The sequence below is a fragment of the Notolepis coatsorum genome (genome assembly GCF_963971535.1).
Source record: "Notolepis coatsorum genome assembly, chromosome: 1".
Taxonomy (NCBI): Eukaryota; Metazoa; Chordata; class Actinopteri; order Aulopiformes; family Paralepididae; genus Notolepis; species Notolepis coatsorum.
This window is the reverse complement of record NC_140165.1, coordinates 276200836-276225221: the sequence shown is the minus strand read 5'-3', so window position 1 is coordinate 276225221 and position 24386 is coordinate 276200836. Positions and strand designations below refer to the sequence as shown.

Genomic DNA, 24386 nt, shown 5'->3' with positions numbered 1-24386 from the left:
TCTTGAGAGTTGGGGGACGATTGAACAAAATGGCAATGCCAGAAGAAACGAAACACCCAGTAATTCTTCCCAAGAATCACCATGTCTCCCATATCATTCTCCGAAGTATCCATAACAAGGTTGGTCACAGCGGCAGAAACCACATGTTGTCAAGATTGAGGCAAAAATACTGGATTCCCTCAGCCAACGCTCTGGCAAGAAGAGTCATATCTGATTGTAGTGTATGCCGACGTTTACTCACTACAGGTGGAGAGCAAAAGATGGCAGATTTACCCAAAGACAGGTTAATACCAGACTTGCCACCGTTCTCACATGTGGGGGTCGACTACTTTGGGCCAATTGAAGTAAAGAGAGGAAGGACTATGCTGAAAAGATATGGAGTAATTTTTACGTGCCTCGCCAGCCGAGCGATACATTTAGAAGTGGCTCATTCGTTGGATACGGATTCTTGTATTAATGCATTCCGACGTTTCATCAGAAGAAGAGGCCAAGTGATTGGAATAAGGTCTGACAATGGGACCAACCTTGTCTCTACAGAAAAGGAGCTAAAGAAAGCCTCAAAGGAGTGGAATCATGTTCAAATAGCACAAGCCCTACAGCAAAGGAATGTGAAGTGGACCTTTAATCCCCCGTATGGAGCCCATCATGGTGGAATATGGGAGAGATGAATCCGTCTGGTCAAGAAAACCCTATTATCAGTCACTAAGCAACAAACTCTTGATGATGAAACCCTCTCAACTATCATGTGTGAAGTGGAAGCCATTTTGAACAGTCGCCCACTGACAAATGTCTCAAATGACCTGAATGATTTGGAAGCTCTTACTCCTAACCATCTTCTTCAGCTTAAGGTCCAGCCTGTTCTGCCACCTGGTGTGTTCAACCCAGATGACCTGTACGCTAGGCGCCGTTAGAGGCAAGTTCAGTACATCTCGGATCTGTTCTGGACCAGATGGGTGAAGGAATATCTTCCACTTCTCCAAGAAAGGCAGCGATGGAATAGAACCAGGAGAAACTTCACAAAAGGGGACATTGTTCTGATCATAGACTCCAATGCACCCCGTGGGTCCTGGGTCATGGCAAGAGTCCTGGAGACACGCCCTGGATCCAGAGGATTGGTGCGCAGCGTGCTCCTAAAAACCAGAACTAACACGTTGGAACGACCGATCAGTAAGCTATGCTTACTGGTCCCTGCCTCAGAATAGGGCATGGCCATTGAATAGACATTGGCTATATGCCTGTCAGAGCTATGGCTCCGTTTGTAAAAAAAAATAAAAAAGAATAGACATTGGCTATATGCCTATCAGAGCTATATGGCTCTGTTTGTTAAAAAAAAAAAAAAAAAATTAATAAAAAAAAAAAATTTATATTATTGAGTTACCTTAACTGTTACTTGACTCACTAACTGATTTGTTCTTCCCATGCTCAGGGACAACAGGTGAAAACCACAGGACCCAGTCAAGTTTCTTTGTGTTTAGAATTGTGATTTCATATTGTTTATTATTGAGGACATTGACATTGAGTGTAGGTTATGTCGGCTTCTTTGCTTCTTTGGTGCATATACAGGGTATCTGCAGGTTTAGCCCAGTCAGATTTAAGGCTTTTTAAGACTTTTTAATGCCACTCAGAATTAAATTTAATACCAATTTCACGATAACAAAATGGCAAAAATCATGGGTACTCTCAGTACTCATTCAAGGGTACTACGACTATGCTTGCACCTCATGGTACCAAAGCACCTCAAAGGCACTAAAAACAAGATTACAAACATCACAAAACAAACTGGTCAGACTACTGCTTAACCTCACTCCTAAAACCCATTTTTACCCCTGCCCACATTCAAAACCGCTCTTAAAGAGCACCTACGGGAGACTGCAATTCGAAACTGGCCACCGTAAATGTCCAACCCCCCCCCCCCTCCTAATGTACAGTCTCATCCCCATCATATATATATAATATTTTCTGTTAGGATCTCTGGGTAACAGTACTGTATATTATTTGCATATCGTATATGTCACAAATGTAACAGTACTACAGTATATACCTGTATGTCATGTATGTCCCTATGCCATAAATGTCATGTCATGTATGTTTTTACTGTATTCATTTCTGTATATTTTATTTCATTTTTATTCTATTTTACTCTACTCTTATCCTAGGCAACTTGATTGATTTGTGTTATTATTCTAATTCGTGACCTGTCCTGTCTAAATGTTTAAATGTTGAGCGATTTGCAGTGTCAAATTTCCCACGGGATAATAAAAGTATTTCTATTCTATCTATTCTATGTTGTGTATGTCAATATGAATTCAAAATGGGGGACCCTGATGTAAACAAGACAAACGTCTTTCTCTGGTCTGCATCCCCTTATTATTGTGTGTATTGAGCTGTACTGTATTGTACACATTCTGCAATCTGTTAAATAAAGTTGTCATTCATCCAGTTGTTTTGTTTTTGTGGTTTGGTTGAATGAATACTTTATTTAACAGATTTCAGAATGGGTACAATACAGTACAGCTCAATACACACAATAATAAGGGGATGCAGACCAGAGAAAGACGTTTGTCTTGTTTACATCAGGGTCCCTCATTTTCAATTCATAGTGACATTTATGACATGCACAACATACATGACATCATGACATTTATGGCATAGGGACATACATGTATATATTACTGTTACATTTGTGACATATATGATATGCAAATATACAGTACTGTTACCCATAGATCCTAACATATATATATATATATATATACATATAAATATGATGGGGAGGAGACTGTACATTAGGAGGGGGTAGGTGTGTGGTAGAAAATAAATACATAGGGTGGGGTGAAGCTCTCACTCTCATCAACACAAACGTGTCCTTGCCCTTGTTTACATCCGTGGAGAGATTTTTTGGATGCAAGAAGCCAATCCAAACCTGGCTATGTAGGACGTTTTATCTTTTCCACACGTGAATGTTTTAGCGACTTCAGAGTCAGGGAACATCGCTTGAAACACCTCTCCTAGTCCCTCATTTCCATTGTAGGACTGATGCTTTGCGACCGTATTTAGAACCCACAGTACCTCAGCTTCAAGGGTTGGCGTGGAGCCGAACGTTACCCGGACAGGTGCAGATGTAATTGGTGGTAGACCTACCTGTCCCTCAGCAGTTGATGTGGACAGCGTCGCCGTCGAAAATAAATTTGATATTGAAGTTGTCTGCAGGCGGGTTTTTGCAGAGGTAAACATGCTTAGCGCTGTGCATGTGTGACTCGACTGCTTTTATTCCCATCGTTCCCAGTTTAAAATCCTTTTTGCGGAGTTTGCAGCGGGCCTCGTAATTATCTTTCACTGGGACCAACCACGTTCATTTCCCATGTTAAATTAACGAGTGCAAATAAATACAAATCAATTAAACTAAACTAAGCGTCAGCGTTATCGCTACGGCTTGAATAACGTGTTACCTATGCTCAGGTGTTCTGAAATAGCTCCCGACGGCGACACACATTAAGGACCACATTAAGGTTCCGCCCCACTGCGTACCGTTTGCGTGAAAGAAAGAAAAAAGCCTGATTTATCTCCCGTTAATAGTTTCCCCCCAGATTTCACAATGAAACATAAGATGACATGGCATGTTTTTAAGACCTCCGAAAGTCGGATTTAAGACATTTTAAGACAAATTAAGGCCTTAATAGTTGATAGTTGAATTTAAGACTTTTTAAGACTTTTTAAGGTCCCGCGGACACCCTGATATATAGTTTTATAATTGTGTTTTGGTGCACAATTAAGGGGCCGGTGTGTAGAAGCAGAAACCTACATGGTGGATTTATATATTATTATGTTATTATTATATATAAATATTATATTATATATATATTAGAACCATGCACTGTTTAGACTGTCTTATTTATGTTTGGACACTAGGGGGCTCACCACCCAATATAGCCCCACTCAGGGTTCTTACACCTTTTCCAAAGCAAAATTCAAGCTTTTTCAAGGTGCCTTTTCAAGCTTTTCCAGCATCTTACACGGCTGTGGTAAATTAAATATTTACACAAATGATAATGTCACTCTTCCATCACATTAAATCAGATGTGATTGTGCTATAAACAACCAAAATGATGTAGACATGATATATATAACCTGGCTGAGCCAATATGAAACAATCACTCAAATAATCACCAGATAAAACTTAAATTTCAATCAAATATTTACTGAAAATTTGCTAAATAAGTGCAGTCTTTGAGGTAGGCAGTCAATCAGCTCCTTGAGCCTTAAAATGTATACAAAATCAAATCAACCTAGAATATTTATATAACCCCCCCCCCCCCCCCCCCCCACAGTGGTGTGTTCAGTTGGCACGTCCCAGCAGGGACCAGGATGTAAGCTATATGATGCCCATGTTATTGGTTGCAAACTTGCAATGCAGACGCACAGTTGACACACTCTCTAGTCTCCTCTATTGTTATTTCACACAAACAGCTACCCCTAGTAGCTGGCTTCTTATGTTGCCGACATATCCTACAGAACATTCCTTAAAATAGAAAGAATTTATTTGCTTGTTAGTCATGTTGATCACAGCGAAACCACAGCTCCGATGCATAATGGCGTTAGCTAAACGAAACTTGTTTTAAGGTAAATTGGCTTTCAGTGTGTCAGAGCGAGCGCACTCAAGTTGTGCAGACTGGACGCTCTGACCGAAGAGTCAGTTTATCAGAGAGGAGCAGATTTTCAGAGTGAATTTATTAACTCACCTTACAGTGCCGCTTGTCGTTGTCAACATGAACAATAAACATAGCCGTCTGTGGCAACGCTAGCTCACTTGCTTGTTAACGATAAAAAAAAGAAAAAAGCTCACTAACGTTACTGGGATTAAAGCAAGCTTTCAGGAGGGGCGGGGGGTGCCGTTGGCGGGGTGGGCACGCGAGTGGCTCGAGAGAGGACTCCTCTTCATTTTGCGTGAAAGGCGAAAGCAATTAGGCGCTCCCTGAATTTTATTTGTTTATCTAAAAACCCAACTATTAAGTCAGATAGCGATTTATTATGAAAGTATACAGTGCAATTACAATTTCAATAACTTTCCAGCACTTTATACACAATTCAAGCACATTTCAAACCTTGAAAACACCACATTGAAATACAAGCATTTTCAAGGATTTCCAGCACCCGTACGAACCCTGCCCACTTCTATAAGTATCCTAGGTGATCACTTCAATCCCATGCACCTGCTGAGGTTTTACCTTAAAACCTGTCTCACTGTTGGAACTGACCTTGGAGCAATTGACGACTGTTCTAATTTAACCCTTCATTCACTATCATTTACCTTTGGACAACAATAAACCCTGTAAACCGTACCAGCAGCAAACTTTGGACATTCAATTCATTCAACATCACAACTTTGGTACAGCGTGAAAAGACACAATTGCGGGTGCATCGTGGACGACTGTCAACACACCCAGGAATGACAGTCGGCCACTACAAAATGCATGATGTTTCCAAAGTCAATGGGTAATCCTGTTAAATAATTGTGATTTCAATGTATATTACTGTATATTTCAGACTGTATATTTTAGAATGTATATACATATTTTAGAATGTATATCCCTGACTGGGTATTTAAATCTTCTTATTCTGTTTTCTCTATTCTTATTTTTGACTAACTGAATGTTCATTGTGAGCGATCTGTGGGGCTGAATTTCCCTTGCGATCAATCAAGTACTTCTATTCTATTCCATTCTATATTGACCAGAATTATCGTGACTATGAGTCTCTCCTGTTTGTCCTAAATCTGGGATCTCAAGTATCATAAACCGGGCTTGATACCCCTGCTACCCTAGAAGCTACTGCTGGTTGCCATGGTTTCTTACCTTTGTTATGTCCACTCCGGTGAGAGCGTTGACCGACACGGGAAGCTCAGCCAAAAGGCGGGTCACCTCTCCCGTCACACGGCTGCCCTCCCCGCTCAGGATGACAATCTCACTGGTCCTGGCCAACGGCGCAGCCACCTTGCCTGCAATCTATAAAGGAGGAGATTAGCAGTGGGCCTGGGGATCAGCACTGATAACCCCATTTGATTAAATTCTATTTCGATTAAATTAGGCTTGATGGGGGCCAGCCCACTAGGACAGGATCATGGGAGGCATGCTAGAAATGACATTCATCCACTGGCATCCGCTAAAATATGTATATATAATAATATTCATTACTAAATAGATCTTGGGATTTTAAGAATTGATTAGATTCAAGTGAAACGATTCAATAGTTTCTTTTCAACATTATTTTCTCTGCCCTAATTACCAGAAATACTTTGAGATGAAGCACTTTTACACAAGCGAGTTTGTCTTGTTGTCTTTTTCTGTTTGTCACAGCTTTTTGCTTTGTTTTCTCTATATTTCATGTGTATGTGCTTGATTAAAAAAAAGAAAAAAACATTTCAACCGCCTCTTGTTGCCATGACGTTGCAATGATTGGAACCGAGTGAAATATCTCACTTCTTCCTCATCTCTGATGACTTTATTGGCCAATTTACTCAAGGCAATGAAGTGAGGTTGCGTCTTTTTATTATGAGGAAACGCACTCACGGTGTCTCATATATCACGTGATCCGAGTGTGTCATACACTTTGCTTTCATTACTTATTCTCATAACTGATTAACATGTTTTATGACCGGTCATGACCTGACCAAGATGTAGCAAAGACTTTTATCCTCGACTGTCATTTTCCACTTAAGATGTTATACTTTGTTCAGACCTTATGTTCTGGACAGAATTTAGGCATGACTTTGGCAAAATCATGCAAGATTTGTCAGTGTTGAATATCATGTGCCGTTAGAGACTAGGCAGTGTGACTGTAGACAAGGTCACATCACACTACAGCTTAAGATCAAATCTAATAAAATGTATTTGTAAGGCCCGACAACACACGTTAATGTCCCCATGGGCCGTACACGTCTTCTTTAAACAAGTCAAGAAGAAACATCACAATAAGTCAAGAACACCATAAGGTCCAAATTTTTTAAAATAAATGCATGTGTAGTTATCAGGCTGTTGATGATCACATAAAATATGTAGTTATCAGGCTGTTGATTATCACATATAATTAATAAAATGTGTAGTTATCAGGTTCTTTATTATCACATATTTAATAAAATATGTAGTTGTCAGGCTGTTGATTATCAAATATAATTGTAATTCGCTTTGGATAAAAGCGTCAGCTAAATGACTAAATGTAAATAATTAATAAAATATGTAGTTATTAGGTTCTTGATTATCACATATATTCAATAAAATATGTAGTTATCAGGCTGTTGATTATATATACATATATTTTCCATTCCTTTCCTGACATTCCTGGGCCCTCATTTATCAATTTTTCTCAGAAAGTATTCTATTTTCATACGTAAGCACAGAATTTAGAATGTGTGCACGCACAAAAAAAACGGGACTTATCACACGTGCGTACACAGGTCCTACGCACACCTGTCTTGATAAATATGACTTTGATCCTACGTTTGAGCTCGTGCACTGTTTTAAGTATTTGCATACCAGAACCGCCCCGATTAACCATATACGGTAATGGAACACCCCCATGAAATGTGGAAAAGTGGACTAACCCGAGCGAACTCTGAGAGACTTCACTGAGAGCGAGATTGATCACAGAGGTCCAACCAACAAATTGAACGTATACAGCATTTCCCGTTGTGAACAATCTTATTTGGAAACATGACACACAGAATAATAGTATTTAGCGTTTTATTTTAAACAATATTTAATCGTATGATTATAGATATTTTTAGAGAATAAATAAATCCAATGAAGTTGCCAAGTTCACAGACAACTCTGCGCTCTAATGCCTATTATGTGCGCTCGTCATGAGCCCGTTCTGGTCAGAGTCATATGGCTTCAGTGGATAACTATGATCTGCATTTAAGTGAATATGAATGAGACTCCGGCCACCGGCACATTATCAGCCAAAATGCGCATCGCAGATTATCTGTACATTGACCAAGTGGAATCCCGTTCACATTACTGATTACTGATGGAGCAAACTCTGAGAGATTGTTCACAGAGGCGCTGCCGAACCAAGATATAATATGATGTGTATAATATAATGTGTGTAGAGGCATATGATACAATCTATTTTGTTGTTGGTATTAGGCAGCCTATATGAAGTACATATAATAGCAGCCAGCCCATAGCCTACATTATGCAACAGTAACTTGCGCATATAATAACACACAGCCCTGCGAAGCCTGCATACAGTAAACTAACTTGATCATTAATCTAGCTGTTGTATCTTTACACTTATGAAAACATTAAATAATATGTATAGGCTATAGGCCGTCGCTTTAGCCTATATTCTCAAATTGCATTTAATGGCTGAATGAATGAATGAAAACTTTATTTAACAGATTGCAGAATGGGTACAATACAGTACGGCTCAATACACACAATTGTTAAGGGGATGCAGACCAGAGAAAGACTTTTGTCTTGTTTACATCAGGTTCCCCCAACTCGAGTCCTCGATATCCTCGCGGACGGACCAGTATACCTTTATATCATATCATATTCATATTCATATCATAGTTTACTCTATCAGCCTACCAGCATGTAATACGTTCTTTGTTAGAACTCAACTCGTTATTATTTTGCGCATAGATTGCAGAAATACGGGGACGTTTTGATTTAGGCTTTGACACAGAATACAAGTCATGATATCACCCACACGATATATGCTCTGTGTCCAGAGCATGTATGCTTTTCATTAATTTAGACACATTTATTGCAAGGGTTTTGTATACACATACACTCAACAAATAACCTCTGTCTGTTCTCGTTGCAATGCGTTTATATCGTGGGTGTTCATATGACTTGTATTCTGCTTACAGCTTCAGGGTTCCACTTATTACGTTTAACAATGGCAAAGCCTTTTAGTTTTAAATATAATCAAAACGTTCCCGTATTTCTGCAATATATGCGCAAAATAATAACGAGTTGAGTTACGCGGAGCGCAGTCAGTGCTTATTTCCGCGTTGTAAAAATATTCTACCACCGGGCGCCAACTACGCATGGTCCGACCTGTGCTTAAATATACGCACAAAGTCAAGCACAAGTTCAAATTGATAAATCCCACACTTTGCTTAGAAATGATCGTACGCACGGGTTACGCACATATCTGTGCGTACGTCACGTTGATAAATGAGGGCCCAGGCCTTTATAGGAAGTAAACCCTAATGTAATACACATTTGGCTGGCTAGCCTGGCCTTGTGTTAGAACTGAATTTGGGTCTGTGGGATGAAAGAGGCTAAAAACTAGTTTGTAGGTATACGGTCGGAAGAATGCAGCTGTGCAAGAGATGTGATCATATAAGCCAAGCTGAACATCACTGTACTGTTCTGAATGCGATATATGTAAATGGCTGCTTTTTTTATATAGCGCTTTTATCCAAATCGCTTTACAATTTGTTACTCACATTTTACCCATTCACTCACACAATCACACACCGACAGCGGAGGCAACCATGCAAGGTGCCAACCTGCTCATCGGGAGCAATTACGGTAGTGTCTTGCTCAAGGACACATTGACACGCTGCCCGGGAGGAGCGGGGAATCGAACCGGGAACCTCCGGATTGCCAGACGACTGCTCTACCTCCCGAGCCACTGTCGCCCCATGTGGTGGGAAGGGTTGGGGTCAAGTCCAGTGCCTGAATTTACTTTCAATTCAATCAATTCAGGCACTGGATTTTCTTCACAATTCAAATGCTGAAAAACTCTTAAGTAGGTTTGCCTATCAAACCTACTGACAAATAACTGAGAATGAATACTATTGTCTACATTTTGAACTGATTGAACAGAAAGTGAATACAGGTGAACTCCAGTGGTGATGATATGGGTGTTGTTACCTTTGGCAGGGCCTCCAGGACTAGAGCAATCTTGGCTGCCTCTCCATACTGCTGGTAGGCTTCAGCTTTCAGCCTCATCTTCTCTGCCTCCGCCTTGCCCACGGCCTCGAGGGAGCCGGCCTCTGCCTCGCCTATCATCTTGATCCTCTCTGCCTCAGCCTGCGCAATCAGCACCGTCTTCATCCTGAGAAGAGAGGAACATACATTAGAGAATTGGGAAAAAAGACAGGATCCCAGGCACTCAAAAAGTATAGCGGGAAGGATAACATATTTACAAGCCTCTATTCTATTGTATAACAGCTACATACGGTAGTTTAAAAACGGCAACATGTTGATGGTTCTAAATTTCTCTATCTTTTTCAAACCCTCCCTATATCTATACATAAGAACTTCTTCAAGAAATTACAAAGGATAATATCTGCATTCATATGGAGAAGGAAGGTCCCTAGAATTAAAATTAAAACCCTATATAATTCCCCCCAGTGTGGTGGACTGAAACTCCCGGACTTCCAACGCTATTACTGGTGTTGTGAAGGGCCAGATTAAACCGAATATATATATTTATTTATATATATATATTTAATTGTATTTGTATATTCTCTAATATTCCCTGATATCCCTTGTATATTCCTTGTACAATATGCATTGAATATCCATTCTAGCCTACTGAACATCCCATAATAGTCTCCATTCTACTATTGGTCGAGACCTTGGTGCCAGGCTGCCATACCCCTCAGACCCAGTTCAAACGTACCGCTCGACATGTACGAACAAGTCCTAGTTCCGCGTAGGAATTTGGCTACCGCACCACTAATGGGACTATTTGTTCATAGTGCGTATATATACTGCGCTACTAAAGTAGGACTTTCTTTTCAGTCCAGTTTCTTACCCTCCAATAGAGTCACAGACGTAAAGCCTCCCCGCGACGCCACGTGTGGGAGTAAGGCCAAGTTCGCCTACCATCGGTATTGAGACATCGTGTATATTAATATTTGAATAGTCATATTTGGCACTATATCGTCGAGTTGGACGTAGTCTATTAAGCTAATAATAGTCTGTTAATATATAGTGCTTCGTGCGGTGAGAATACTACCGTAGTCAGTACCCCATCGTTTCGGGCAGAGAACTGGCTGCTTACCCAGGGTGGTTGACCCTATGTGAAGCTGCACCCGAGGAGCCCCAGAGCCGACGAGCGAGTGGACCTGTATACCGGATTATTCTACCGACGACAGCCCGCCTTCCCAGGCACGGATTATGCTTTGGATACTTTGATTATTCCATGGATAAAGACCCCCGACACTGCCGTGTGTTGGAACCCCCCCCCCCCTGGAGAGGACGCAAGGTGAGGAGACGCTCTGCAAGACGAGGTCTCTTCACGTCTCTCCCCCGTGGACCGGAGAGAGCCGGCCCACAAAGAGTCCACCTGCTTTCATCTGTGGTCCAAGGATCGCCGGCGCATTGAACGGCACTACAGTGGGTTCACCTGGGATACCCTTGGCCGGACGAGGCAGCTGGATTCTACCCCCCCCCCCCCTCCTACTCCTGTCGGCTTACAAGCGACCGGATTAACCCCCTCTAGTGTATCCAGCCTATAATCATTAAAGTATCATTGCTGTTATTCCTTAACTATTCCAGGTCGTATATTTACCACCTGCGCCTTCAGAGATTGGACATTCTCTATTGATATACCGACGAATACTCCTTGCCATAAAAGTGCATACTATTTCAATTCATAAATGTAATTAAGTGATTAAGTGCTTATTCTACACACCATCGCTGTGTAGGAAATAAAGACCTGTTTCTAATTCGTACATTTGTGTTGGATCCGTTTCATCTACGTGAGAGTGTTCATGATAATATATTTATGCCGTGTACTGGGTGGCCGAATATTAAGTACAAAGGTAGTGGTAGTAAGTATCATATCTAGTAATACAGTCAGGGAATTGTACCCCTCAGTTACAATTGGTCCTTCGAGCCGGATGGTAATTAGTGTAATATTAATATAGTGTTATTAATATTGAAATGGCCTATGATGAACACTCCACGAAACGATCCTCCTAACCAACGCCCGCAGCGCGAACGACGGCTCCCTCAGTACTTAGAGGCTTACGCTGTCAGTCAACAACCTAGTCTTCTACTAACAGTAAACGCGGTAAAACTAGAAAGTAAAAGTATGTCTAACCCCAACGCCCAGACTACCCCGACCATAGAAGCCCCTACGGGCTCTAATGTAACTGACCAAGTTCACGGTGGGGACCAGTGGGAACCAGACATGACTTCACACCCCGCCCGTACTGAAGAAGTAGTCCCCGATGAGTCCCGGGAGGAATACAACGCTACCGAGAGAGAACTCGGCACGGAAGAAGACGGGGAGAGCACCGTGGAGATAGAGCTCCAAGGCTCCGCAAGGAGTACCCCGAGGGAAGGCTCCCCTATACAACCGCCTTCTCCCAGCGAGGCAGAGAGGACCCTACAGCAGGCATTCCTCGTCAGCCTGAAAGCCTCTACTGAACGCGATAGACTCCAGGGTGAACGCGATCGATTGCAGCTACAGCAACGGAGCGAAGAAGAGCACATACGCCTGGAAATAAGACGCATTCAGATGGAAGAGAATGTGGCCCGAGACCGAGCAGACAGCCAGCGAGCAGCTGCTGGTGCTCTACGGGACGCAGAGCGCGACAGACAGCAAGCGCAACTAATAGAACAGCTGATCAGACGGACAACACCCTCTCCCTCCGCCAGAGGCTCCAGGAACTCGTCTAGACACACCTCCAGGGCGGCATCCCCTAGCCGAGTAAACAACCCTGAACTTGACCAACAGACGAGGTCTATACCCCCCACAGACCACCTCCACCCACCGGTCCAAGCGAGACCTAGCAACCGGGAAGGAGCAGCATATCCTGTGGAGAGGCTAAACCAGAGACTACAAGCACTGGATGACCTAACTGAAGACGAAGAGGAAGAGGAGGAGAACCACGCCCGAAGACAGCACAGTACTCTACCGGACCAGGAGGTCCGGTACAGCCCAGGCTATACTCCCGCGGAGCTGCGCTACAGACCCCCGACTCTATACACGGGTGAGCACGACGCACGACCCGCACCGAGGAACAGCACCTGGACAAGTGGGCCATGGTACACTGCCGGTACCAGCCCATACCAAGGAGCGGGAGGAGACTCGCCTAGGAGGCCTCTCCCCCAACGCTCGCCAATGTATCCACAGTCAGCGTCATACATTGGCACGCCTATGGTACCCGACTTCACCCAAGAGAACCGGGCCCAGTATACAGAACTCCGCATGTGTCTGGAGACCATGTTGGTGGATGTATTGGATTAACGCCACAAATACGCCATCCTACTGCAGCACTTAAAGGTGCCCCGCGCACATAATATAGCGCTCGCCTACGCGACTTCCACCACCCCATACACAGCAGCGCTGGTAGCATTGGACCAGAGGTATGGGCGCATATGGGATTACGTGATCCAGGAGATCCGACACATCGACCGCTTACCCCCAGCAATAGACAATCGAGCACTGGACGACCTGTCCATCAGAGTGCAGTCCCTGGTAGGGATGTTGGGAGCGCAAAGAGAGAAGGGGAAGTATGAACTTTACGCCAACTCAAATGTGGAAAGGATTCTGGAGAAGCTGCCGCCCGCTCGTCAGGAGCGCTTTAGGCGGCAGAGGGACCACAGAGACCCGAATGGCCCCGAACCGAACCTCCTCGATCTAGCAGACTTCCTGGCGAGAGAAGTCAGCAGCCTACGGCTAGATACATTCGGACGGAGCACCCCTGGCTCCAGAGAAGGAACCAGACGACTAAATGATGGAAGATCGGTGACTGTGATGCACCAATCGGAGTCAGTACCGAGCAGCAGGAGCCACAGTACCCCCTCCAGAACGGAGAAGTGGAAGATAGTGTGCCCCTACTGTGAGAAAGAACACTGGCTAGCGCAATGTGACTCCTTCCCCAAGCTGAACGCGGAGGAAGCAGGTCAATGGATAAAGTCCAACAAGCGCTGTTTTCGCTGTGCGCGCTCACACATGGCAGCCGAATGCCGCTTAAAGAAAAGGTGCACCAAGTGCGATGGAGCCCATCTGGACATACTTCACGACAGTAACAGACGGCGCCCTTCACCTGCACCATCCAGCCGCAAAGCGAGCGTCATGTACATCGATCCCGCCAGCAGCAGTGGAGCCCGAGTACTCCTAAAAGTAGTGCGTGTGACACTAAGCTACCGGAATAAAGTCCTGGACACTTACGCCGTCCTCGATGACGGGTCAGAGAAGACCCTGCTGCTCGCCTCCGCTGCGGCCCAGCTAGGGCTGCGGGGAAGCGAAACCCAAATGACAATTCGGACAATAAGACGAGATTTGAAGACGATAAAGGGCGAGAATGTCTCATTCTCTATCGCAGCAAGCGGCCAGCCTGAGCGACGGTACCAGATTGCAGACGCTTTCACCAGCCAAGAAATAGGACTGTCGCGGTACACATACCCCGTCGCCAAGCTGATGGAGAAATATGCACATCTGCGCAAGTTACCGATCCCGCTCATAGACAATGCTATGCCGACCCTGTTGATAGGCTCCGACCAGGCAGACCTCATTGTCCCGATAGACCGGGTTCATACCGGACCCCGAGGCTGTCCTGCAGCAGTCGAGACCCGTTTGGGATGGACTCTCCAAGGCCCGCTCGCCAAATCTCTCAACCGAAGTACAGCCACTAGATGTCTCCACTCCCGAGTCACAGAGGGAGAAACCGCACTCCTGCAACACGTAGATCGGCTATGGACCCTGGAACAAATGCCCTTTAAGAACGGAAAGAAAGACATTCGCTCTAAAGATGACATTTACGCAATTCACCTCCTCGAGACAGGGACCAAGAGAGTCCCGGTCAACGGCGTGTTGAGATACGCCACGCCACTCCTGCGGCGAGAAGGAATGCCTACTTTCCACGCCAAGACAGACGCCACAGAACGGTACCTGCTGAACACGGAGCGGCGCTTAGCCAAGAACCCCGCCCAAGAGAGTGTATACCGCGCTGAGATTGAGAAGCTCATCACAGCGGGACACGTCACAAAGATGGACATTAAAGAGGCTGACCAGACCACTGAATCGTGGTACGTGCCCCACCACAAGGTCCATCACAACGGTAAAGACCGCATAGTATTTAACTGCAGCTACCAGATCGGATCCCAAAATCTGAATAAAGAGTTACTGCCCGGTCCCACACTCGGCCCCTCCCTACTCGGCGTTCTACTCCGCTTCCGCCAGGAAAAAGTGGCCATCAGCGGGGACATTAAAGGAATGTTCCTGCAGGTGAGATTAGTAGAGGCGGACAAGCCCCTGTTACGGTTCCTATGGAGAGAGAAGCCAGGAGATGAGCACCCAGCCATCTACCAATGGGAAGTCCTCCCCTTCGGAACGACGTGCAGCCCCTGCTGTGCGACATTTGCACTACAGAAACATGTAGCAGAGGACCCAGCAGCGGACGAAGAGGTCCGACACAGCGTAAAGAACAGCTTCTACGTAGACAACTGTCTACAAAGCCTTTCAACCCAGGAAGAAGCCGAGGCTCTCCTGATTAAACTCCGCGCCTCATTGATCAAAGGCGGCTTTGATCTCAGGCAGTGGGCCAGCAGCGATCCGCAAGTACTGCGCAGCCTCTCCTCCGAGGACAAGGCAGCCAGCAGCGAGACCTGGATGGCTACAATCCCGGGAGAAGCCCAGGAGATGACCCTGGGATTGGTGTGGCGATTCAAAACAGATTCGCTTCACTACAGACACAAGCCCCTGACTACGGAGCAGGGAAGGCCGGCGGCGGCGCCGACCACCAGACGGAGTGTGTACACAACACTCGCCCGACAATATGACCCGCTAGGATGTATTCTACCGTACACCACCAGGGCAAAAATGATTGTACGAGCATTGTGGGACAAGGACCAGGGCTGGGACGACCCCATTCCCGCACACCTTGCATCCACCTGGAGAGAGTGGGAGATGGAGCTCCACTCACTCCCAGGCGTTAATATGCGCCGAAGCTACTTCCCACCCACGGTGAGGCCAGAGACATGTAAAATGGACTTACACGTCTTCAGTGACGCCTCAGAGGTCGCATACGGATCAGTAGCCTACTTGCGGGCCCAAGACCAGGGGGGAGAGATCTACACAGCATTTGTCCTCGTCCGCTCGAGAATAGCCCCACGCAAGCAACAATCTATCCCACGTCTAGAGCTCTGCGCAGCCCTAGCCGGAGCGCACCTAGCCACGCTCATCCAACGTGAGCTCACCATACCGGTGTCTAGAACAATCCTGTGGTCAGATTCCACGACGGTACTCGCCTGGATCAAATCGGACTCATGCAAGTACAAAGTCTTCGTGGGAGTCAGAGTCACCGAGATTCAAGACTTAACCGAAGAGTTAACCGGAGAAACAGAGTGGCGCTACGTTGATACAAAACAGAACCCAGCTGACGTCATCACCCGGGGGATGCCCCTGGATGACCTCACCCGTCGCAATGTCTACAGTGACGGCCCCGCATTCCTAAGACTCCCGGAAGGACAGTGGCCCATGCCTATCCCGAGGGAAGCAAGTCCAGAGGAGGTGGAAATTAAGAAGTCTGTGTTCTGTGGATTGAGCACCGTAGCCTCCACCGACCCTAACATAAACGATTGCACGTCCATAGAGAGTGCACAACAAAGAACATTCCTGCGGTACCACCCGGAGTGCAAGTCCCCCGCTGATATGTCAGCAGCTAACTACGAGGAAGCAGAATTGCTTCTACTGCAGCGAGCCCAGAGAGACTCGTTCCCCGATGAATTGGCCTGTCTACAGGGAGGAAAGCCCGTCCCTTCCGACAGCAGATTAATTCACCTGGCCCCCGAGAGCGACGCTCATACCCTCATCAGAGTGGGTGGTCGCCTACGCAGAGCCCCCAATCTACCGGATGACATTAAATACCCGATCGTATTGAACAGCCGACACAAGGTCACAGAGCTGATTATAAAGAAATACGATGAGGATGTACATCACGCAGGAGCAGAAAGAGTCTTCGCGGAAATCAGACGTCGTTACTGGATCCTACAAGGAAGAGAGGCGGTACGACGCTTCCAACGAACATGTCTAGACTGCCGCAAGTGGCGCGCGCAGCCCAGCATACCAAGGATGGCTGACCTTCCTCCATGTCGCCTCCGAATCGGTGACAAGCCATTCCACTCAACGGGTATGGACTGCTTTGGCCCGCTGCACATAAAGAAAGGAAGAGGAACCGAGAAGCGGTGGGGTATTGTATTCAAATGCATGACCACCAGAGCGATACACATCGAGCTTCTCCCGACCATGAGCACAGACTCATTCCTTATGGCCTTCCGTAGATTCACATCACGGAAAGGAAGACCGTCTACCCTATTGTCCGATCATGGGACAAACTTCAAAGGCGGCGAAAGAGAGCTGAGAGAGAGCTTCCAAGCTATGGGCCCAGAACTTAAGACCCACCTCGCTCCAGCACAGGTTGATTTCCAATTCAACCCCCCAAACGCACCCCACTTCGGTGGCACTTGGGAACGAGAAGTGCGCTCCATAAAGACAGCCCTGTACGCAGTACTTGGGGCCCAGACTGTGGCGGAAGAATTCCTAATGACAGTCCTCACGGAGATTGAGGGAGTACTTAACTCGAAGCCCCTCGGATATGTCTCCAGTGATGTGGCGGATATCGACCCAGTTACCCCCAACACACTCCTGATGGGGCGGCTAGATCCTGCATTACCACAGACAATGTACCGGCCTGAAGAAGCGAACGGCCGACGAATGTGGAGGTACAGCCAAGTATTAGCCGACAAGTTTTGGAACAGTTTCCTACTGCACTACCTACCGTCTCTACAGACCCGCCAGAAGTGGGTAAAGGAGAGAGACAATTTGACAGAAGGAACAGTCGTCATGATTATTGATCAATCACTGCCCAGAGCTATGTGGCCGGCCGGCCGCGTAAGCAAAGTGATCACCGGTGCCGACGGCAAGGTCCGAGCAGCTGAAGTGCTCGTCCAGGGTCGCACTTACACCCGTCCCGTGGCGAGGCTCATAGAACTGCCTCGACTCCCAGACACAATCGATGATGACCATGACCCTACAACCCTATGACTTTGTGAAGTTGACTGACCCCTACAGCAAACCCTTATGTGTAAATAGACAACGCGATTAATCTGTCTCTGTTTAACTGATTAGGTCTGGGACCTATTCAGGGGGTGGCTGTTGTGAAGGGCCAGATTAAACCGAATATATATATTTATTTATATATATATATATTTAATTGTATTTGTATATTCTCTAATATTCCCTGATATCCCTTGTATATTCCTTGTACAATATGCATTGAATATCCATTCTAGCCTACTGAACATCCCATAATAGTCTCCATTCTACTATTGGTCGAGACCTTGGTGCCAGGCTGCCATACCCCTCAGACCCAGTTCAAACGTACCGCTCGACATGTACGAACAAGTCCTAGTTCCGCGTAGGAATTTGGCTACCGCACCACTAATGGGACTATTTGTTCATAGTGCGTATATATACTGCGCTACTAAAGTAGGACTTTCTTTTCAGTCCAGTTTCTTACCCTCCAATAGAGTCACAGACGTAAAGCCTCCCCGCGACGCCACGTGTGGGAGTAAGGCCAAGTTCGCCTACCATCGGTATTGAGACATCGTGTATATTAATATTTGAATAGTCATATTTGGCACTATATATCGTCGAGTTGGACGTAGTCTATTAAGCTAATAATAGTCTGTTAATATATAGTGCTTCGTGCGGTGAGAATACTACCGTAGTCAGTACCCCATCGTTTCGGGCAGAGAACTGGCTGCTTACCCAGGGTGGTTGACCCTATGTGAAGCTGCACCCGAGGAGCCCCAGAGCCGACGAGCGAGTGGACCTGTATACCGGATTATTCTACCGACGACAGCCCGCCTTCCCAGGCACGGATTATGCTTTGGATACTTTGATTATTCCATGGATAAAGACCCCCGACACTGCCGTGTGTTGGAACCCCCCCCCCTGGAGAGGACGCAAGGTGAGGAGACGCTCTGCAAGACGAGGTCTCTTCACGTCTCTCCCCCGTGGACCGGAGAGAGCCGGCCCACAAAGAGTCCACCTGCTTTCATCTGTGGTCCAAGGATCGCCGGCGCATTGAACGGCACTACAGTGGGTTCACCTGGGATACCCTTGGCCGGACGAGGCAGCTGGATTCTACCCCCCCCCCCCCCTCCTACTCCTGTCGGCTTACAAGCGACCGGATTAACCCCCTCTAGTGTATCCAGCCTATAATCATTAAAGTATCATTGCTGTTATTCCTTAACTATTCCAGGTCGTATATTTACCACCTGCGCCTTCAGAGATTGGACATTCTCTATTGATATACCGACGAATACTCCTTGCCATAAAAGTGCATACTATTTCAATTCATAAATGTAATTAAGTGATTAAGTGCTTATTCTACACACCATCGCTGTGTAGGAAATAAAGACCTGTTTCTAATTCGTACATTTGTGTTGGATCCGTTTCATCTACGCGAGAGTGTTCATGATAATATATTTATGCCGTGTACTGGGTGGCCGAATATTAAGTACAAAGGTAGTGGTAGTAAGTATCATATCTAGTAATACAGTCAGGGAATTGTACCCCTCAGTTACAACTGGGCTGCACAGACAAGGGCTCTGTGGATTTGGCAGAATGAGTCGATTAATTCCCCTGCCTGGAGACAAATAGAACAATGCCATACGATGGACGTACCGCTGGCCGGAATTCCTTTTATCAGGAAGTACCACACCCTGAAGAATTGTTCAGATAACCCATTTATTAAACACACAGCAAGAACATGGTTTGAGATTCAGACACATCTTGGTAGCTTTATTGCATTTCACAGGAAGACTCCCTTCCACAACAATCCAACTTTGCCAGAATCACTTAGAGATGGCATCACCAAGAAGTGGTACACTCAGGGAATTAAAACTTTTGGGGACCTATTTGATAATAACATACTTATGTCCTTTGAACAGTTACGTGCCGCCTTCCACCTTCCAACTACTAATTTCTTTAAATACCTACAGGTCAGACACTTCATAGGTACAGGTCAGGGAGGAAACTCCACTCTTCCAAAACCCCTCCTCATAGATGATATTCTAAAAGGAGTTATTCACACTAGAGGCATCCTATCATTAACATATGATAGAATCCTGACCAGTACAGAAATTATACCCCTAAATGCCAAGAACAAATGGGAGCGGGACCTGGACTGTACCTTTGATGAAGATGAATGGGAATCACTATGTGAGTCTGCACTATCTTTTTCATATAACACTCGACATAAACTTATGCAATTTAACATTCTCCATAGAACCTATTTTACGCCGGAAAGACTTCACAGGATGAATGAGGCTATCTCTGACCTTTGCCCTAGGTGCTCAACGGAAACAGGTAGCCTGCTCCACATGTTCTGGGAATGTAACAAACTGAGACCTTACTGGGGCTCAATTTGGGAGACTCTCGAAGAGGTCACAGGTCTTGAGATCCCATGTACACCTAAATTAGCATTATTAGGAGACATGTCTGACATTTCTCCAGATAAGAGAGGCAAGGTGCGGATCATTAAATTGGCCATGATTGCAGGGAACAAGTGTATTGCCATGATGTGGAAAAGTGCTGAATCCCCTCCCATGTCTATGTGGCTTAGTGAAATCTCTTCGTACATGGCATCAGAGAAAATAATGTTCAATCTTAAGAAAAAACCACGTCTCTTTGATAAATGCTGGGCTGGGTTTAGGCAATACTTAGAACAGATTACATAGTAGGTTGATGATATAGGCTATTATTGAAGCTCCCTTTTGTCTTTCTGAAGGGTATATATTGCAATGAATGATACTGTAAATGTTATTAGTTGCTCTTTGAAGAGAAAAGATGTAATGGTAGAAATGTATTTGTTTGGTGTAGAAGTATGGGCACCTGTTAGACGGGTGTAACTGGGTTTACAAAACTCTCAAAATGTGTAAAAAAAGAAAAAAATTAATTTGTCGAGGTCCTAGTCTGGGGGAGGGGAGGGGGGGTCTGGCCGAGTTTTTTTTTTTTTTATATATTTTTTTCTTTCAGGGGGGGGGGGGGGGGTAATATGCATCTATTTTTCTGTAACCCGGGGAGGGGGGGGGCAGTTGGCAGCATTTCCTTTTGTATGGTTGTTGAACTGTTGAACTGATGCTGTTAAACTGAAAAAAAAAAAAAAAAAAACCTATAAACATATTGTTTAAAAAAAGAATGAAAAGGGAACAAGGGAACTATAAAATAAATTGAAATGTAAATAAACAAGGTAAAGATAGAATTGACCGATGAACCCATGTCACCCCCTTTCTTTTATTTTTGTTTTCTTTTTTAGTGATGCACGATATATTGGCCGCTGACATAATATCGGCCGATATGGCAGTTTTTTTTTACACATCGGTATCGGCCCGATATCAAGATAGGGCCGATATGGGCCGATATAATTTTTTCTTTTTTTTTATTAAAATTTTATATTATTTTTTCTTTCTACATGTTTTGGCCTTAAATTGTTTCAAAATATCAGTAATTTCTGAAAATAAGTTACAAAAGTAAAAAAAGTATGCGTTTTGGAAAGTAGCTCTTTGTTTGATTATCATAAAAAAGTGTTTTCTATACAGAGATATCGACATCGGTAAATATCGGTATCGGCCAGAACAGCAATATTAATATCGGTTATCGGTATCGGCCACCATTTTCACATCGGTGCATCACTATTCTTTTTGATGTTATAATTTTTTCTTTATTGTTTCTGTCTGTTTAATTGTATTGTCTGAGATGTTTGTAAATCAAAAATGCAAATAAAAATGTAAGTTAAAAAAAAACATGTTGATGGCTATCAGTGTTTTCAGACTTATCAACAAACATGTTTTTTTGACCAAGATGGTCTTCATCAGGGTACGGTGTAGGGGTGGGAATCACGATACGATACTATCACGATACTCGAGTCACGATACGATAGTATTGCGATAGTAAATATATTGCGATATGCTGAGTATTGCAATATTAATATTGCGATATATTGCGATTTATTATCTTTTTCAACTGCAAAGTAAAACTTTGTCAACATGTTTTATCTAATAAAATAAAGTTCAGTCTGTTCATCTCACTTCAATAATTTTTATTGCAGAACATGGTATTTTCTCAAGCAGACAGATGTAAACACTGTAATCTGTGTTGCATGTACCTGACAAACTGAACTGTTTGTATTAGTCATATTCCAACTTAACTGAATGCACACATGGGCGTGTGTGTGGACTACTGTACTATTACAGGTATTGAAATGAACAATGCAACTTCCTTATACAAAAAAAAAATAATATATATATATTATTATTATTATAATTTTTTTATAAATAATTAAATATTGATACATGGCGTCCCCTCGATACTACTACGTATCGATATTTTCCTCCACCCCTAGTACGGCGTCTTTGTTCCAATTGTCTTCTCCTAAAGACCCTAAAGAGTACATGCCAATTATTTGTCGAAACATTGTACTCACTAGAGCACAGGCCTAGTTGAACTCTGTTGCTTATAGATGTTAGAGAATGTCACACTTACCGGTTCTGAGATCAAAAAGCCCATCATCGCTGCCGCAATTTCTGTGACCATCCAAACTATATTCATGCTTATTTTTTGAAGACTTTGCTCATGTTTGCTGTTACATATGATGAGCCATTGTGTCAAAGGCTTAAGGAACACGCCAACATTTTGGGAAATTAGCTTACCGTCTTCTCCAGAGAGAGACAAGAAGATAGATATCAGTTTCCTCTCTGTGCGTTCAGTAGAAAGCTATCTGGCTGCATGTTAGCCTAGCTTAGCACAATGAATGGAAGTGGACATGTACGGGTAGCCTACGCATTGTCCAACTAACATCTCTCCCGAAGGCTACCCGGCCATGTCCGCTTACATTCATTGTGCTAAGCTAGGCTAACATGCAGCCAGATCATAAAAAAACCAACCCTGAACCCTACTGTCATAGGCAACTACCGTCCTGTCTCTCTTCTCTCCTTCCTTTCTAAAACACTTGAACGTGCTGTATCCAACCAACTTACTACTTATCTCTTACAGAATGACCTCCTAGACCCTAATCAGTCAGGCTTCAGGACTGGTCACTCCACAGAGACAGCCCTCATTGCGGTCACAGAGGCACTTCACTTAGCAAAAGCGAAAGGCCTCTCCTCTGTCCTGATTCTCCTAGATCTATCTGCAGCCTTCGACACAGTCAACCACCAGATCCTCCTTGCGGCCCTCGCAGGAATGGGAGTGGCTGGCTCTGCGCTGACATGGCTGTCATCATACCTCAATGACCGCTCCTACCAAGTGTCATGGAGAGGGACCCTGTCGGCCACCCGCCCCCTGCGGACGGGTGTCCCCCAGGGCTCGGTTTTAGGACCCCTTCTCTTCTCCCTCTACACTAAATCACTGGGTAACATTATCACGTCTCATGGCTTCTCCTACCATTGTTATGCCGACGATACTCAACTCTTCCTCTCCTTCCCTCCCTCAGATATCCACGTCTCTGTGCGGATCTCGGCCTGTCTGTCCGACATCTCAGCCTGGATGACGTCCAACCACCTCAAACTGAACCTAAGCAAAACAGAATTGCTCCACCTGCCGGCCAAATCCTCCCCCCTAACCGACCTTTCAATCACAGTCGAGAATGCAGCTGTGACTGCGTCCCCGACCGCCAAGAACCTTGGTGTTGTCCTCGACGACCAGTTGAACTTCTCTGCTCACATCGCAGCGACGACCAGAACCTGCCGATTCCTCCTGAGCAACGTCAGAAGGATACGCCCCTTCCTGACAAAAGAAGCCACCCAACTCCTCGTCCAATCAACAGTCATCTCCCGCCTCGACTACTGCAATGCACTGCTCGCTGGCCTCCCGGCCACTGCCACTAAGCCTCTTCAACTCATTCAGAACGCAGCGGCCCGCCTGATCTCAAACCTACCGAAGTCGGCCCATGTCACCCCACTTCTTAGGGACCTGCACTGGCTCCCCATTGCTGCACGAATCCGCTTCAAGGCCCTCGACCTAGCATACCGTGCGGCAAAGGGAACCGCTCCCGCCTACCTCCGGTCAATGGTCTCTAACTACACACCCTCAAGACCCCTACGCTCTGCATCTTCTGGCCGCCTCAGACCTACTCCTATCCAAGCTCCGGGAGGGTCATCAAAGAGAAGTCGCCTATTCTCAGTCCTTGCCCCACAATGGTGGAATGAACTACCCACCCCAGTTAGGACAGCCGAATCACGTCCAATCTTTCGCCGTCGACTAAAGACGCACTTCTTCAACCATTATCTGAATTAAAAAAAAAAAAAAAAAAAAAAAAAAAAAAAAAAAAAATCGAACCCCAACTAACCGTACTGTCATGCACTTGTCCTAATAAACTAACCTACACTGTAGCACTCAACACT

The 24386-nt window shown here is 45.0% G+C and overlaps 1 protein-coding gene across 1 annotated transcript in view; it reads right to left on the bottom strand.

Moving 5' to 3' along the window:
- The window catches only part of flot2b (flotillin 2b), a 122279-nt gene that overhangs the window by 36132 nt on the left and 61761 nt on the right, over positions 1-24386 (bottom strand). The window contains exons 9-10 of the mRNA XM_084329787.1: positions 9888-10071; positions 5853-6002 (exon numbers count right to left, since the gene is read on the bottom strand). Coding sequence (XP_084185913.1) covers positions 5853-6002; positions 9888-10071 — 334 coding nt within the window. The remainder of the gene's footprint in view (positions 1-5852; positions 6003-9887; positions 10072-24386) is intronic.